Here is a 16,737-nt window from a genome sequence, read left to right as displayed (position 1 = left end):
CACCTCAGCGAAGCTACTCCCAGCTTTTGCATTTCAGGTGGTATTGCTTATGAATTCTCTTTGTTCTCACATGCTGTCTCAACTGTGAAAGCTTCTTGGGGCAGTTTTATAGCAGGATTGTACCAGGCCTTGGGGACAACCAGGAAGGAGAGAAACTAGGTGAAGTGATTGTGGGGAGCTGGCATTCAGGCTCTGTTTGTGTGGTGGGGGAGACCTCCCTTAGGAGGTGACGCTTGAGGTTGGAACAGTGACCAGGATCCAGCCTGGTGAGGAGTTGAGGGTTGGTGCTTTCTAGATGAAGGAAACCAGCAAATGCAATGCCGGGTGGGAGGAAAGGACTCGGCATGTTTGAGAAACTAGAAGCATCAGTGTGGCTTGAGCCAGAGGGAGAGTGGCGTACTTGGAGGGTGGGCAGAGACATCATCACTAGTCTCATAGACCGTGGTTTGGATTTTGTTTGCAGTACATGGGGACATTGTTGACAGGATGGCTTGGACTGCTGTCCATCCCAGTGGGGACGATTTGGGGCATGAAGTTGGAAAGGCAGAGAATGCTCAAAAGATGCTCTTGTCCAAGTGAGATGTGACCGTGACCCAGGCTTCCAGGGTGGCAGTGAAATTGTAAGAATTAGATCAAAGGTACAATTTGGAGGTAACAATTGTCAGGATGTGGAAATGATCGGATGTGAGTAGGTAAGAGAAAGTAGAACATCAAGGATGATGCCTGGTCTTTTTGTTTTGTTTTTGTTTGTTTCTGCTTGAATAAATGGGCAGTTTAGGGGTATAATCTGTTGATAGGAAGGGGGGTGGGGGCACATCAAGCCTGTGTTTTGAACTGGTGAAGTTTGAAAGGACTAGAGATCATTCAAATAGGAGATGTTGGGTGGGTGGTTTAATAGACTTCTCTCATGATGCTGTGTGTTGTATGTCTGATGCACATTATTTGAGGAGCTGGGTAACACCTAATTCATCTTTGCATCTCCTGCTCTGCCTCACACATAGGCACTGATAAACATTTACTGGATGGGTAGGTGGGAGCATAAACCTCCCCTGAAGGTCTGCCGTGTCCCACGCCCTGCTATGCAGGGTCGGGTAATACCCTGAAGGGAAGGTGGGTTTTAAGCCCTTTGCCTTGATCTATCTTACTAGGAGTGGATTTCCATGCTGACAGAATGACCTAATAGCTGCAACTCATTGTGTCTCATTCGGGTACATTAGAAGCAGCTGGGCTGCTAGTTTAAAAATGCAGATTGATGAAAACGAGGAAATCTGTATTTTTATCAGGTTCCCTAGTTGATACTAATGAATGCTAAAAATGAGAACTACTAAGCTCGTTCTGCTCAGACCCCATGTTGGCATTTCTTAAGGGGCTTTATGGGTTCCAACTCTTTACATGCTCTGTGTTCTTAGTCTCTTTCAATTTTCTTCTTTAAACAGAGACTCCTAACTAACCAGTAGTATCAAAGGCTTGACCCCACATCTTTTCCTCTGCTACTTCAGGAGAAAATTAGGCTTTGTATTTGAAGAGGTGTTTTTTGGTTTGTTTTGTTTTGTTCATGGTTGGGTTTTTTTTTCTTGTTCTGTTTTGCAGTCCCATGAACGTGTAAGCAAGCGGCTACATCAGAGGTTCCAGGCCTGGGTAGATAAATGGACCAAGGAGCATGTGCCCCGTGAAATGGCAGCAGAGACCAGCAAGTGGCTCATGGGTGAGGGGCTGGAGGGCCTGGTGCCCTGTACCACCACCTGTGATACAGAGACCCTGCACTTTGTGAGCATTAACAAGTACCGTGTCAAATATGGCACAGTGTTCAAAGCCCCGTAACTGCAAAGCGAGAGCAGATAACTTGAGGGGGGTGTGTGTGGGGAGCGCGTGCACTCACGCACACTGAAGAAACAAGGAAGATGCCTTTCAAGCCTCACTGGGCCTCTCTGGGACATGGCCACCTGATCAGTGTGTGGCTGGTGCAACCTGGCACCAAGTGGGCTACATATAAGGAACGTGGATACCTTACAAAGCCAGAGCTGGAACTTTTCCTAAGGGGTTTGGGGTATTAGCCTGCCCTGGAGGGGAAGGAAATCCATGCAAGCACAGAGACATGCAGCTTGCTTGCACACACCAGCAGAGCCAAGACTGGAGTCTCCTGGGGCCTGACCTTCGATGAAGGAGCCAGATGCTGTTCACACCTTGACTGGATGGGCGTGCACTGACAGACTGGGGAAGGACTCACCGCTCAGATGGATTGTAACTCTGATGGTCACTGCTCCTCTCCTCTCCCCCCAAAAGGAAAAAAAAACTGGATTTGATTTTTTTTTTTTTCTTCCTCCTGGTCACTCGAGCACATCTAGATCACCCATTAGATTTTATCTGGGACCTGCAGTTTGGCTTTGGGATTGATCATCTTGTGGGTTTTTCCTGATGAATCCCTCGCTGCCCACCCTTTACACTCTCCTCTGGTTCTCAGCCTCAGCAAGTTCAAATCCGTCGTCCTTTTTAGCTCCCGTGGAACTGTTTTGTACCTGCTTCTTTACTAGTCTACCCTAGTGCCATCCACCAGCTTTACTCTCTGACACACACACACACACACACACACACGCACACACAATTTTAACTTGGTTTTTCTTTTTCTTTTTTTTTTGTAAATAATGTACATACTGTCGATTTTTTATTAAAAGAAATATGCTTTGATGTGCTAGCATAACTGCTCTAGCTTCTTGTGTACCATAGTTCTATGTGGCTTCAGATTTAGTACCTATGAACAGATGTACAAGACATTTATTACACTTTTTACCAAAGGGAGTTAACCGTTGTAGTACTTTTGTGTAAAACTTGTCTTCCCCCTTGCCCCAACTTTTTTTTTTCCTTTCTTTTTTTCTTTCTCTTTTTCTTCCTTCTTCCTTCTTTCTTTCCTTCTTTCTTCCTTTCTTTTTTTTTGTAAATAAATAAAGCTTGGTTCTTACTTAAGGAATGAACTCTCAACCCAAGTCCCTTGTCCTCACCAGAGAACTATTGTGGAGCAGGGATTTGGGCCACAGTTCCTTACCCTCGGCACAAACAAGAATTTGCTTTAAATAGTTAGCAGCTCATTGCACTTGTCCAAATCAAAATACTCCACAAATTTTTAAAATAGAATACTTGATTCTTTTAGTACATGTTTTTCCCCTTATTTCAACTGTTTGGAAATATTTTCTCTTTGGGTAGTTGTCTGGCTCTTTGGTTTGCATTTCTCTGTGTTGTTTTTCTTATCCTTAACTGGAAATGGGGGTGAACAACTTAAGTACCAAACCAGTATTTGAAAGAAATGTGTACAAGGTGTGTAGTATAAATGGGGTTGGGAGAGAGAAGATTTGCTACATTATTAGCAACTGCAAATGGAATATATATTTTTTTAATTATGTAAATTTAGACCGGCAGACCAGACATTTAAACTGAGTGATTAGGAGTTTTGTATGTCTTCACCCTGGAGTTTCTGAACAAAGACCAACAACCCCTCCCAGTACTCTGGTAGATTTATTCTCCATCAACCATTGCCCTAGTCTCAGTTGTAAAGTAACCAACAGTGTTTGTGTGGTTTTGTTCACTTAAAAACCCCCAACGCTGCCACCAAAGACTACAAATTTGGGGGCTTCTGAAATTTAAAAACACATGGTATAGACTTCTCCAATTTTAGACCTTTTTGTTGCAGGGGGAAAGGAGACTCTGAGGCCCAAAGCGTAGGGGGTGGTAAAAGGGCCTTGTGGGAGGAGATTGTAGGGTGAAGGTGGGGCAGTGCCTGACTTGGAGGTACAGTGATACATATTGATTGAGGGGAAAGATCTTCGGGTTTTCCCAGCAATAGCTCACCTATCCCCCTCTGCTCACTCAAGAAAGGTCATGTTGATTTGGAATTATGGGAGAAATTGATGGGGTCTGGCCAGGGGCAGCCCCAGCTGTTGGCTGTCCTTGCACTGTTACATCCAGACCTACCTGCCTGCAGGTCAGGATCTGGTTTCAGGGCCAAGTTCAGGAGAAAATGCAACCCATCAGGGCAACCAAAAGAAGAGGGAGCTTCACCTACTGCCAGGGTTTTCACAAGCACCATCTTGATGCCTCCTGCCTTCTGAAAACTGAACTCCCAACTCTAAACTCAACCTGTGTTACAGCAGCGAGTTATCTTTAGTTTAAATCACGTTTGGTATTCTGTACTTAGGTCACCTTTCCCTGTGATTTGCACTTGAAATGTGAACTTGGTCAGTATTTCCATTAAAATACCAGGGCTAATGTGTATATACTTTTCTTAGTAATGATTTTATAGACAAGCACTGCTTGGCAATCCTAGAAGGGGGAAAAAGAAACTGCCAATGGACTACTAGGGTAAGGATGAAATTGGAGGTGTTCTGGCATTGTGGCTTTTATGAACTCTCCAGTCCTGTGTGGTGAAATGTTATTCAAGTGGGATCTTGAATGCTATGACTGTGATTGCCATCACATCAAAATATTCTCAGGGTTTCTGGTGATGACAGCTATATACACAAAATATGTAGGAGGAAGCTCTGGTTATTGGGGTGCAAAGCCCTCCCTATTTAACACATGTCTGCCGATCAGCTTCAAAGCACAGGTCCTGGCTCCTAGCTCTTCCCACGTTAAGCAGGTTTTCGAGATAGCTAGCACCAGAGGTCTGGCTGGACCTGGAGAACTAGCCGGTTCCCGCATGTGGCTTCTGAGCCCTGGTGACCTGCGTCTGCAACAGCTGGGACTCCCGCCCGTCCTGCCAAAAGTCCCCGGTCTCTGTCAGGACTTTCGGAGAATCTAAGCGTCAAACTTGCCGTTCTACTTAGGGATTTGCCCGGTGGCCTGCCGGTTCGGAAGAGCTAGAGGAGAGCCTCGGAAGCCGCATTCTTGGCTCTCAGCTGCCCGCTCAAAGTTCAGCGCGGCGGGGCTTCCGAGAGCCGCCAGTGTTCCAAGAAAAGCTGCCCGGGGCTGAAAGGCGCCCTTCGGACGCCGGAACCTTTGGTTCCCGGCCGTGGGCCGCGCCGGCAGCGGCAGGGGCCTTCCGGGGAGAGGAGCGGGCGCGCGGCGATGGCGGCGGCGCCGGCCCTGAAGCACTGGCGCACTACGCTGGAGCGGGTGGAGAAATTCGTGTCGCCGCTCTACTTTACGGACTGTAACCTCCGCGGCAGGTGGGGGCCCCCTCGCCCAAGGCGCCGGCCCGCCGCGTCCGCGCGCCCCAGCCTTCCCTTCCGGGGGGAAACCCAAGCCGCGGCGACCCGGGCCGAGGGACGAAGTGCCCGCCGCGGACAGGGCACAGGGCAGGGGCCTGGGAGGAGGGGTGGGGAGAGGCTGTGCTGGGGGGCAGCCTTCTCGGCGGTGGATCGAGGGAACGCGCATCCCCATTGCCGACTGGCCCGCGGGCGGAACGGGGGCGGCCTCGAGCGCGCGCCTACCGGCTCCTCCCGCCCAGGCTCTTCGGGGACAGCTGCCCGGTGGCCGCGCTCTCCAGCTTCCAGACGCCCGAGAGGCTTCCCTACCAGGAGGCGGTGCAGCAGGAGTTCCGCCCCGCGCAGATCGGCGACAGCTTCGGCCCCACGTGGGTAACGCCCGGAGGGAAGGCGGGGCCCGCGGGCAGCCCTCTCCCTCGCTCACTGGCTCGAAGGGCCACACCTCCACGGTCGCCCACGGTCCTAGACAGCCACTCGGGACAGAGCAGCACCCTCTGCTGGAAGCAGCTCCCTGGTCCCTCAGTTTTCATGGAAGAGTTTTCATCCCCCCGCCCCTGCCTTCTCCCAGCACCTAGACACCCCTCAGGAAGACACTCTAGGACGGATCACAGACCCCTGACTTGTCTGCCTTTTCCCCTCACCTTGCTGCACACCTTGTTGCTCCTTTCTTGTGGAACCAAGATGAATACCTTGTGATGCTGTGGATGCTTGGAGAAAGTCTCAAGTCTCCGCTGACCCTTAATCCAAGGAAGTCTGGCAAAAGGAAAAGGGCTTCGACCCCTAGGCCCATCCCATTGGCTGTCTTGCAGGTGGTGGACCTGCTGGTTTCGGGTAGAGCTGACCATCCCGGAGGCATGGGTGGGTCAGGAAGTTCACCTTCGCTGGGAAAGTGATGGAGAAGGCCTGGTGTGGCGAGATGGAGAACCGGTCCAGGTGAGTAGCCCTAGAGATAGGTTTGGCCCCCTTTCAACCCAGGTCTGTGAAGAAGGCACAGCTTAGTGGCCCTGCCTGCAGGGTATCAGAATTTCAGGACTGGGGAAGTTGCCAGTTGGGCCCTCGTGTGATAGGTCCCTCTCATATTGGAAAGTTGAATGGATGGCTTATGGGTCTTAACATAATCATAGTGCTAAACCAACCCTGCCACTGACTGGCCACTTTCCCATTCTGTCCTGAAAATAGTTGCTAACCGAATACAATAATAATAGATACAGCACATCCATTTATTAACCCTCTACTAGGTGCCAGGTGCCAGACTAGTGGCTTTGCAGACTTTTTAGTTGGTTTTTGTTGTTGTTGTTTTGTTTTTTAGAGGGGGGAGGGGTAGAGGGAGAGAGAGAATCTTAAGCAGGCTCCACACCCAGCACAGAGCCCAACGCAGGGCTCGATCTCACGACCCTGAGATCATGACCTGAGCTGAAATCAAGAGTCGGACGCTTAACTGACTGAACCACCCAGGCGCCCCTATTTTTAGTTTTTAATAAACCAGTCTTTATTATATATAGCATATACTTATGGGGGGAAACTTTCAAACAGTTCTGGATGGTATAAAGTAAAAATTCAAGTCCTCTTCCCCTGGAGTAATGGATCTCTCCCTATCACAGCATCCCCAGTTCCCCAGATATAACAACAATTAAGTGTCTTGTTTATGAATCCACCCATATCAGGTTTAATCTTTATAATCATATGTGGTGGGTCTTTATGCCCATTTACAGATAAAGAAACTAAAATATACAGAGGTCAGTTCATTTGCTCAGCTTCCATTCCAGTTAGACTAACTTCCCTCTCAGGGTAGGACTGTTGTTCTTTTGGTATGGAAAGATGGTAAACCCCTCCCTCCCCCTCTCTCCTGTTATTGGCTCAGCAGATGTCTCCTGAGTGCCCTCTCTGGGCCAGGCCCTATGGTAAGCACTTGGGATATAGCAAGGAATGAGGCAACCCTGCATCTGACTTCATAGAGTTCCCCTTCAGATACTTACTCAGTGGTACAGGGGCCACCAGAAGCCAAACCCATGCTTCATGGTACCTGCCGAGACCCTTCCCATAAGATCAGGGGCTTTTGTGAAAGCTGGCAAACAGGTGCCATTTGGGATCATGGCACTCGGGCTGCCGTGGGGGTTGGGCACGGGCTACCAGGGGTCCCTGATTTGCCAATCTTGGCCTTGAGTAGGAGAGAGGAGCCAGGCTGGGGACTAGGCGGAGAGACCTGGCCTCTCTCGGCTTATATATTTCACCTCAACTGTCCAAAAGCCTCAGGCCCTATCTCTTTCATTCCACTCCCCACCAGGGTTTGACCACAGAGGGGGAGAAAACCAGCTACATCCTGACTGACAGGCTGAAGGAAGGAGACCCCCGGAGGTGAGGGAGTCCCCGTGCCCTGGTTGACCATGCTGGGGGGCAGGGGCCCCAGTGGGTAAGGAGGAGCTGAGGCCCAGAGTGACCCAAAACGCCCACCTCCAACACAGGCATCCTCAAATCTCACAGTTTGTTTTTAAAGAGTAGGGTTGTTTTGTTTTTTTTCCCTGACTAGAAAGATACTGTCTGCCTTCTTGTGGTAAATACAAGAAAGCACAAAGAAGTAAATGACTCCCATTATCCCACCACCTAGAGGTGAGCATTAACATTTCAGCACTCACCGTAGTTCTTACCAGTTAAGGTTGTATTTCTTTGATAATTTGCATCCTGATTTTTTCGTCCCATATTATAACATGGGCATTTTATGACACCATTCAGAACTCAGACATAGTATTACTGTATTTCTAATATTTATTGAACACTGTAGCTGGTGCTTCCAGATACTAGCGCTGTGGTAGTGAGTAATGTAGTCCTTGACAGCAAGGGGGACTCACAGAACTTATATAATTACAAAACCGATGAGGACTCTGAAAGCAGACACCAGGAGCTCAGTATGGGTGGCTGTCCCTGACTTAGGAGAGGGCTGGCAGGAGGGTCAGGGAAGGCTTCTCCCAGGAAGTTCCGTTTGCTCTCCGAAGACTGAGTAGAACAACAACACAGGCTACTGTGTGGCTCCAGAGAATGGCCCGCCCCGTGCTGGCTGCTGGATCTTTGCTCTCTTGAAACACTGGACCTGGGGGATCCAAACATGTTTTTTGTATGTGAAGAGGGTTCTGAGACCAAGGCAGTGCTTCGTAAAGACAGTTGTGGAAATGGAAATAAAAGGCTGGGCAGCAGCATAATTCACACAGTTCCCAACTTGGCTACTTATTGCCCCTGCCCAAGGCAGAACGCTCATCAGCAGAACAGGACCCTCTTGCACAGACCCCTGACATACTGTGGGATCTTCTGGGGTGTGGACCCTGCAGGCGAACTGGGACGGGTCAGTGGATGCCTCCTTGGTCCTCCCTCCCCAAGCCCCCCCTGCCAATCTCTTGGCCTGAGCCTGCCTCCCCACATTTGTAGCCTGACCGTCTATGTGGAAGTAGCCTGCAATGGGCTCCTGGGGGCCGGGAAGGGAACCATGATCGCAGCCCCTGACCCAGAGAAGATGTTCCAAGTGAGCCGGGCTGAGCTGGCTGTGTTCTGCCGGGATGTCCACAGACTCCTGGTGGATCTGGAGCTGCTGCTGGGCATAGCCAAGGTAATCGACACCCCTTCCCCACCTGCTCGCTCTAGAGCCCTTCCCAGCGCCTGCCCCACCCCCACCCCCACCCCCCGTCCCCAGGGGAGGGGTTGTATCTTGGGTTGGAGAGTTGGGAGTCTGGGAATCCAGAAGAGGGAGAGTATTTCTGCCTGCTTGAGTATTGAAAGGATTTCCCTTTGTAAAGGGGAGAAGGAAGACAGTACTAAGCAGGGGGAACCAGAAGGAGCAAAGAGTTGGAGGTAGGGAAGAGCTCTGCTGAGGACCATTGAGATGTCAGCTGGGGCCGAGTTCTGGAGACTCCCCTTGCTCCAGATGGAGATTAAGGGGCAGAACCCTGCTGCAGGGCCTTGGGGAAGACAACCAGCGCAGCTTCCAGGCCTTGTACACAGCCAACCAGATGGTGAACGTGTGTGACCCTGCCCAGCCCGAGACCTTCCCGGTGGCCCAAGCCCTGGCCTCCAGGTTCTTTGGCCAACGTGGAGGAGAAAGTCAGCATACCGTCCATGCCATGGGGCACTGCCACATTGATACAGGTAGGGCGGTGGCTGGCCGGGTTGGCTGAGCAAGCAGGAGTGCCCTTGAAGCCCTGGCTATGGCCCTGGAAGCACTGCGTCGTCCCCAGCAAGCTCTTGCCCCTCCGGGACCTCAGTTTTCCCCATTTATAAAATGGGCTTCACTAGGTGTGGCTTCATTTATTCTTTCAACAAAATCTGAGGCCCCACGTGGCCCTTGCTAGATACTGGGAGGTAGGACTATAGAGACTGATGGCTGTAAAATAGGTAGACAGGGTTGGGGCCATGATGGAGACACTTAACCCTAATGGGTCAGGAGGACTCAGAGAGGCTTCATGGAGGAGGTGACCTTTGAACCGAGTGAGAATGAGTAAGAGTTTGACAGGGGTGTCCCAGTCCTCAGAGAGGAGTAATGTAGAAGTAATGGAGATGGGGCTCATGTGCAGGGGCAGGTTTCCTGGGCATGGGGGTGGGAGGGTCATGAGTTCAGCTTTGAACTTGATGAGTTTGCAGCATCTGTGAGGCTTATGGGAAATCTGCATTTTTTTTTTTTAAGATTTCTTATTTTATTATTTGAGAGAGATAGAGCACGAGCGGGAGAAGGGGCAGAGGGAGAGGGAGAAGCAGACTCCCCGCTGAGCAGGGAGCCCCACAAGGGCTCGATCCCGGGACCCTGGGATCCTGACCCAAGTTAAAGGCAGGCACTTAACCGACTGAGCCACCCAGGCGCCTGGGGAAATCTGCATTTTTAACAAGCTCCCCAAGGTACTGATTCTGATGCAGCTAACATCTCTGAACCACAGAACAAGGCTTTCTGTGCTGTGCCATGGTTTGCAGTGGAGTGTGGGAGTTCTGGGCTGGTGAGGAAGGAACCGGGGCCTAGCGGCCAGGAGGGGCTGTAGGGCCTCACACAGGACGGCGGGCCCAGGCAGATCCGTCTCGAGATGCCATGCCCCCTCTTCTGCAGTATCCACCCATGTGTTAGCTCCTGCCACCTTTTATAGGATCCTTTCAGGGGTGGGGGGCCTCTCAGGGGTGGGGGGGCCTCAGTCTCAGAGTGAGGCTATTCCAGGGCATGGGGCCTCCATTTCCCGACTTGTAAAACTGACAGCCTCCTTTCCCCAGCCCCTACTCCCACCTTGCAAGAGTGTCTTGAAGTGAAAGCTCAGGAGGGATGCCAAAGGGCCTTGCAGGGAAAGGGGCCTGGGATGGAGGGAGGACAGCCCTTTGGAGGCCCAGGCTAGGCGGGCAGGGTGCTGGGGGGGCAGGGGTGAGGCTGGAGATCTGTGGGGAGCTGGGGACCTTGCTGTTCTCCCTCCACCTCCGACCCCCTCCCGTCCAGCCTGGCTTTGGCCCTTCAAGGAGACTGTGCGAAAATGTGCCCGGAGCTGGGCGTCAGCCGTGCAGCTCATGGAGCAGAACCCGGACTTCATCTTTGCCTGCTCCCAGGTCAGAGGGACAGCCATTGTGGGGCAGTCCGAGGCTGAGGTCCTGGGGGCTTCTCACGCCTGAGGAGGAGGGCTCTTCCCCACCCTCAGCCGCCCACTGGCCCCAGATGCTCAGGCCTGGGTGCGGTCCTTGTCACTCCTGCCCCAGCATGGGCCCCATCTGCCCCACAGGCACAGCAGCTCGAGTGGGTAAAGAGCCACTACCCTGGCCTATATGCCCGGCTCCAGGAGTTCGCCTGCCGAGGGCAGTTTGTGCCTGTGGGGGGCACCTGGGTGGAGATGGTAAGTGCCATCTGCAACCCCTCAGCCTCAGGCCACGCTGTTCTGGCCACCCCTCCTTGGCTTTGCCGGCAGGTGACTTTCTGCAGGCCCTTCATCCCCCTTCTGTGGGGGGGGGGCCTGGAATGCCAAGGCCCGGGACCCCCAGGGGGAGGAGGGGCTCAAGCACGGTGGCAGGGTGCCCGACCCCTGCCCTGGGAAACCTCCCCTCCAGCAGGTAGAGCCCTGGGCCCGAAGCGAAGAGATGGACAGCCCTGGGCACTGGCTGCGAGCCTCTGTCAGGGCCCTGGTTCCTCCTGCGTGGGCTGGGGGTGGCCCGAGCTCCTGCCTGGTCCCCGTCGGTGCTGATGCCGCCTGCCTCCGTCTTCACGCACTGGCAGGATGGGAACCTTCCCAGCGGAGAGGCCATGGTGAGGCAGTTCCTGCAGGGCCAGAGCTTCTTCCTGCAGGAGTTTGGGAAAATGTGCTCCGAGGTAGGCTGCAAGCTGCTGCGGGCAGGTGGGCTGGAGCTTGACCTTGAGCCGGGAGAGGCTGAGAGGCTGGCGCTGCTTCACCAAGAGCCCCAGCTCCTGCGTCCCAGAGCCCCTTTTCCCCCGCAGTTCTGGCTCCCAGACACGTTTGGCTACTCAGCACAGCTCCCCCAGATCATGCGCAGCTGCGGCATCAGGCACTTCCTGACCCAAAAACTGAGCTGGAACTTGGTGAACTCCTTCCCGGTGAGCAGACCTCAGGGGGCCAGGGTCCCCACCTGGCCCATTCATCTCCCACCCAGCTTACTAAGGGGTCCTGGACCGACCACCCAACCCCCACCCGGAGAGGCTGTGCCCCCCTCCCCCACCAGGGTTACACAACAGGCCTCAGCCCTGACTGGTCCCTCTCCTGTCTCCCTACCCATAGCACCATACTTTTTTCTGGGAGGGGCTGGATGGCTCCCGTGTGCTGGCCCACTTCCCACCTGGCGACTCATATGGGATGCAGGGCAGTGTGGAGGAGGTGAGGGGGCACCCAGTGGCTGAGGTGGGGGTGGAGCACGCTGTAGAGGGCTCGGTGTCCTGTCCTAGGCTGACCCGGGTTGCCCTGCCCCGCCTGTCCAGGTGCTGAAGACCGTGGTCAAAAACCGGGATAAGGGGCGGAGCAACCACAGTGCCTTCCTCTTCGGCTTTGGGGACGGGGGCGGGGGCCCCACCCAGACCATGGTGGACCGCCTGAAGCGGCTGCACAATACGGACGGGCTACCCAGGTCCGCCCTGGCCCTCCAGCAGCCCTCGGACCTCACTGTGCCCTGGCCTGCAGCCCTGCTCTCCGCTCAAACATTCGGTCCAGCTCCCCCGCCGGACCTTGCCCCACTCCAGTCCCGCACCATTGGCTCTTCCCAGCTTCCACCCTGGGGGCGGGGTGGGGGGGAAAGCTGCCTGTGGGAAGGGGCTTAAATCTACTGGAGACAGAACTCTCCCAGTGTGTCCGGAACTGGCTTTGCGTGGACAGGGAGCATTCTGGAGGGGGGCGGGGTGCTCCTTTCTGTCGGGGCTGGATCTCTCGTCCACTCTGGCATGGAGGAAGGGTGGGCCACACGGTACCCCCAAGGCTGGGCGACCCAGGCTGTGGTCTCCCTCAGGGTGCAGCTGTCTTCTCCGGGGCGACTCTTCTCCGCACTGGAGAGCGGCTCAGGGCAGCTGTGCACGTGGGTTGGGGAGCTCTTCCTGGAGCTACACAATGGCACCTACACCACGCATGCCCAGGTCAGGAGCTGCTCCCTGAGCCCAGCAGGGAGCGTGTGCCCTGGCTCTGCGGGGGCCAGAGTTCAGTCCAGACCTGGGGGGGAGAGGCTTGTGTTCCGGGGCGGCACCAAGAGGAGAGAAGTACCAGAGCCGGGCGGCCTGGGGGCCTGGAGGAGGCAGGGCTGAGTGTCCCTGAAGAAGGCGGGCCACGGGCTGGGGGGGGGGGGCAGGTCAGCCACCAGAGGCCTTATCTGGGAGGCCCTGGGGAGCCTCAGGGGTTCTGAGCGGGAGGGCCTTGGAAGGTGGCCTGGGACTGATCCCACCAACCCCCCAACCCTGCTCAGATCAAGAAGGGGAACCGGGAGTGTGAGCGGATCCTGCACGACGTGGAGCTGCTCAGCAGCCTGGCCGTGGCCCGCAGCGCCCAGTTCCTGTACCCGGCAGCCCAGCTGCAGCACCTCTGGAGGTCAGCCGGCTTCTGCCCACACCCCCCGACCCCGAACCCACCCCGAGCTCACCGCGGACAGCTTCCCCATCCTCACCCTTGGCTCCCGCAGGCTCCTGCTCCTGAACCAGTTCCATGACGTGGTGACCGGAAGCTGCATCCAGCTGGTGGCAGAGGAGGCCATGTGCCACTACGAAGGTGAGGTTGATGACCTGCGTGCCGCTGTCGCCGACGCCTGGGGCGTAGCCCAGAGTGTGTCCTGTGGGATACTCGGGGCCCATCCCAAACCCGCCGCCCACCCATGAGCAGCCGGTCTCCCCGCAGATATCCGTTCGCACGGCAACACGCTGCTCAGTGCCGCAGCTGCAGCCCTGTGCGCCGGGGAGCCGGGGCCCGAGGGCCTCCTCATCGTCAACACACTGCCTTGGAAGCGCACTGAAGTGTTGGCCCTGCCCAGGCCTGGTGGGGCCCATAGCCTAGGTAGGAGCTGGGGGGAAAGGCTGCTGCTGCAGTAGGAGGGACCGAGCCAGACCCGGGGTGGGGACACTGCCTCGGGGCTCACTGCCCTGGGACGCCCCAGGCTGGAGGGGAGGAGGGGGAGGATCCACCCACCCCTCAAGCAAGGCTCTTGGAGGGTCAGGGAGGCTGCACTGATGCCCAGGCTTCATCCCCAGCCCTGGTGACAGTGCCCAGCATGGGCTATGCTCCTGCTGCTGCCCCCACCTCACTGCAGCCCCTGCAGACCCAGCAACCTGTGTTCGTGGTGCAGGAGGTGAGTGTGGGCACGTGCTGCTGGGCGGGGCCCCTCCTGGGCCATCCCTGCCAACGTGGGGATTCTGAGCTCCCCAACTGGAGCAAGTGGTGAGGTGGGGCTGGGCTGGGGGTGCTGTTGGTGGTGGGAAGTCCCCACAGACTCAGCTTCAAGGACCCCTCCCGCCAAGACCGACGGTTCTGTGACTCTGGACAATGGCATCATCCGGGTGAGGCTGGACCCAACCGGCTGCCTGACGTCCCTGGTGCTGGTTGCCTCTGGCAGGTGCCAACTCCTCATTGCCCTCTTCCAGTACCTGGCAGGTGGATCCCAGACCCCCTTCCCTCTGTCCCCTGGCCCCAGTACTGCCCATGGCAGCCCACCTGTGGCTCTGGACCCACACAGGGCAGGGCAGGCTGGGCTAGGAAGGAGTCCCCTTGTCCCCTGGGCCTACTCTCCCTGCCCCCACCCCAACTCAGGGTCATAAAGTTCTAAAGCACCAATCTCTGCATCCTTCCAGGGAGGCCATTGCTGAGGGCACCGTGGGGAACCAGTTTGTGCTGTTCGATGATGTCCCTCTGTACTGGGACGCATGGGACGTCATGGACTACCATTTGGAGACACGGTTCGGTGTGGGCAGGACCGGGGTGGTGGTGGGCCCCCTCCATCAGCTTGCCCTGGCTCAGCTCCGCCACCCCATCCCACAGGAAGCCAGTGCTGGGCCAGGCAGGGACCTTGGCAGTGGGCACTGAGGGTGGCCTGCGGGGCAGCGCCTGGTTCCTGCTGCAGATCAGCCCCAACAGTCGGCTCAGCCAGGAGGTCGTGCTGGACGTTGGCTGCCCCTATGTCCGCTTCCACACCGAGGTAGCAGAAAGCAGGGTGGTGGGCATCTATCCCCGGGTGTGGCTGGGGAGGAGGGAGTGGCCCAGGCCTGTGTGTGTCTGTCCTTCCACCTCAGGTGCACTGGCATGAGGCCCACAAGTTCCTGAAGGTGGAGTTCCCCGCCCGCGTGCGGAGCCCCCAGGCCACCTATGAGGTCCAGTTCGGGCATCTGCAGCGGCCCACACACCACAACACCTCTTGGGACTGGGCTCGATTTGAGGTCTGACATGGGGTGGGGTGGGGTTTGGATCCTGCCCTGCTGGGAAGAGACTGGTGTGGGCTGGGGTCAGGAGGAGGACGCTGATCAATATTTGCTGGCTCCTGTGTGCTAGGCCTTGTGCTAAATGCTGTGTTTGGTTTTTGACACTCATGCCCATTTGGTGGGGGTGAATTCTATTATCCCCATTTCACAGATGAGGAACTGAGGCCTAGATGGGTTGGATGGTGTGCCCAGCGCCTCCTGTGGTGAGAGCTGGAGCTCCATCTGCGTTCCCAGAGCTGGCCCTCACTGTGGCGACAGGAGCGCGGGAGCCCAGGGAGGGGGCGGGGCCACCAAGCGGCTCTGGGATCTGCCCCCCAGGTGTGGGCCCACCGCTGGATGGACCTGTCAGAGCACGGCTTTGGGCTGGCTCTGCTCAACGACTGCAAGTACGGCGCGTCGGTCCGAGGCAACGTCCTCAGCCTCTCGCTGTGAGTAGAGGGCCCGCCAGGCCCCGGGGGAGGGGGGGGGCTGGCATGGGGGCGCGGGTCCTCCGGGGCCGGAGCCTCCGCAGTTCCAGCCCGGCCCATCCCCACCCTCCCCACCCCAGCTTGCGGGCACCGAAGGCCCCCGACGCCACTGCCGACATGGGACGCCACGAGTTCACCTACGCGCTGATGCCGCACAAGGGTGGGTGCTGCGGCCCGGGCCGCCTCTCTGCCCTGCTCTGAGCCTCAGTTTCTCCCAGCGGCCTGTGGGCAAAACGCCAGCACGCCCACGGCCCCACCCCCACCCCCCCATTTCCAGGCTCCTTCCAGGACGCTGGCGTTATCCGCGCTGCCTACAGCCTCAACTTCCCCCTGTTGGCACTGCCTGCCCCGGGCCCGGCGCCCGCCGCCTCCTGGAGCGCCTTCTCCGTGTCCTCGCCCGCGGTTGTGCTGGAGACTGTCAAGCAGGCAAGGGGCGGGGCGGCAGGGGGCGGGGCGGGGCGGCAGGGGCGGGGCCCCATCTGGGTCCGCCCCAGCCCCGCACACACCCCGCCTCCCTCCGCAGGCGGAGACCAGCCGGCAGGGCCGCACGCTGGTCCTCAGGCTGTACGAGGCCCACGGCAGCCACGTCGACTGCTGGCTGCACACGTCGCTGCCGGTTCAGGAGGCCGTCCTGTGAGTGGGGGCGCGGGGTAGGGGTGGGCGTCCTGCCCTCGCGGGGCCCTCATGACTCCCCCTCCTGTTCTCCAGCTGTGACCTCCTGGAGCAGCGCGACCCTGCCGGCCACCTGCCCCTTCGGGACTCCCGCCTGAAGCTCACTTTTTCTCCCTTCCAAGTGCGGTCCTTGTTGCTGCTGCTGCAGCCCCCTCCAAACTGAGCCCCTGACGGTGGGGTTTTACGTGTGGAAGGCTTCGGGGGCTCCTCACTTCTGCCTCCCCAGCCTGAAGCAAGGATCAGTCACCTCTTGAACAATAAACCCTTGACTCAGGAACCCTGCTAGCAGTAGTCCCTGCTCACTCCCCTCGGGGCCTGTCCTCAGGGAGGAAGGCTTTTCCCCAGGCGTTTGGGGGCAGGGGCAAGATCCGAACTTACCGGTGTGTGCAGGGTCTGGGTTGCAGCATCTCCCCCCCCCCCCGCGCCCCCCCCCACCCCGAGATGTGGGATATCAGTGACCACAAGCTGGCAAAGAGACCAGGGAGGGGAGGAAGCCAAGAGGGTGGAT

At 56.5% G+C, this 16,737-nt stretch overlaps 2 protein-coding genes across 7 annotated transcripts in view; both read left to right on the top strand.

Moving 5' to 3' along the window:
- Positions 1-4,673, top strand: part of SIN3A (SIN3 transcription regulator family member A) — a 70,434-nt gene extending 65,761 nt beyond the window's left edge. For 2 of the 3 annotated variants that reach the window (XM_032418091.1, XM_032418092.1), the window contains exon 21: positions 1,591-4,673. In XM_032418091.1, coding sequence (XP_032273982.1) covers positions 1,591-1,821 — 231 coding nt within the window. In that variant the 3' untranslated portion in view covers positions 1,822-4,673. The remainder of the gene's footprint in view (positions 1-1,590) is intronic. The other variant, XM_032418090.1, reaches the window with a different exon arrangement.
- A 371-nt stretch (positions 4,674-5,044) lies between these two features.
- Positions 5,045-16,526, top strand: MAN2C1 (mannosidase alpha class 2C member 1). Of its 4 annotated transcripts, none has more exons than XM_032417854.1 (26): positions 5,045-5,156; positions 5,438-5,563; positions 6,005-6,128; positions 7,480-7,550; positions 8,613-8,790; positions 9,137-9,326; positions 10,648-10,754; positions 10,925-11,035; positions 11,413-11,505; positions 11,632-11,748; positions 11,930-12,025; positions 12,127-12,272; positions 12,648-12,771; positions 13,095-13,216; positions 13,308-13,393; positions 13,520-13,675; positions 13,870-13,967; positions 14,137-14,231; positions 14,467-14,571; positions 14,654-14,810; positions 14,905-15,048; positions 15,409-15,518; positions 15,638-15,717; positions 15,835-15,983; positions 16,081-16,190; positions 16,266-16,526. In XM_032417854.1, exons 1-26 carry the CDS (start codon positions 5,056-5,058, stop codon positions 16,390-16,392), a joined length of 3,123 nt encoding a protein of 1,040 aa, XP_032273745.1. In that variant the 5' UTR covers positions 5,045-5,055; the 3' UTR covers positions 16,393-16,526. The 4 variants fall into 4 exon arrangements, with proteins under 4 accessions (XP_032273745.1, XP_032273747.1, XP_032273744.1 ...); XM_032417856.1 differs by having other exon boundaries at positions 13,857-13,967; positions 14,099-14,231; XM_032417853.1 differs by having other exon boundaries at positions 11,413-11,748.
- Positions 16,527-16,737: the final 211 nt, after the last annotated feature.

The sequence above is a fragment of the Phoca vitulina genome, unplaced genomic scaffold, assembly GCF_004348235.1.
Source record: "Phoca vitulina isolate PV1807 unplaced genomic scaffold, GSC_HSeal_1.0 scaffold20, whole genome shotgun sequence".
In the NCBI taxonomy this organism is placed as follows: Eukaryota; Metazoa; Chordata; class Mammalia; order Carnivora; family Phocidae; genus Phoca; species Phoca vitulina.
Note: the sequence above shows the minus strand (reverse complement) of the source record. Positions and strands in the feature narration are given on the sequence as shown.

What these genes read in the sequence shown, in the direction of transcription:
- MAN2C1 (XM_032417853.1), top strand. Translation starts at nt 5,056, where the DNA reads ATGGCGGCGGCGCCGGCCCTGAAGCACTGGCGCACTACGCTGGAGCGG. An exon ending in GTGCTGGTTGCCTCTGGCAG is followed by an intron (nt 14,232 to 14,466) that starts GTGCCAACTCCT and finishes GCATCCTTCCAG; the next exon opens with GGAGGCCATTGCTGAGGGCA. An exon ending in GGGACTGGGCTCGATTTGAG is followed by an intron (nt 15,049 to 15,408) that starts GTCTGACATGGG and finishes TCTGCCCCCCAG; the next exon opens with GTGTGGGCCCACCGCTGGAT.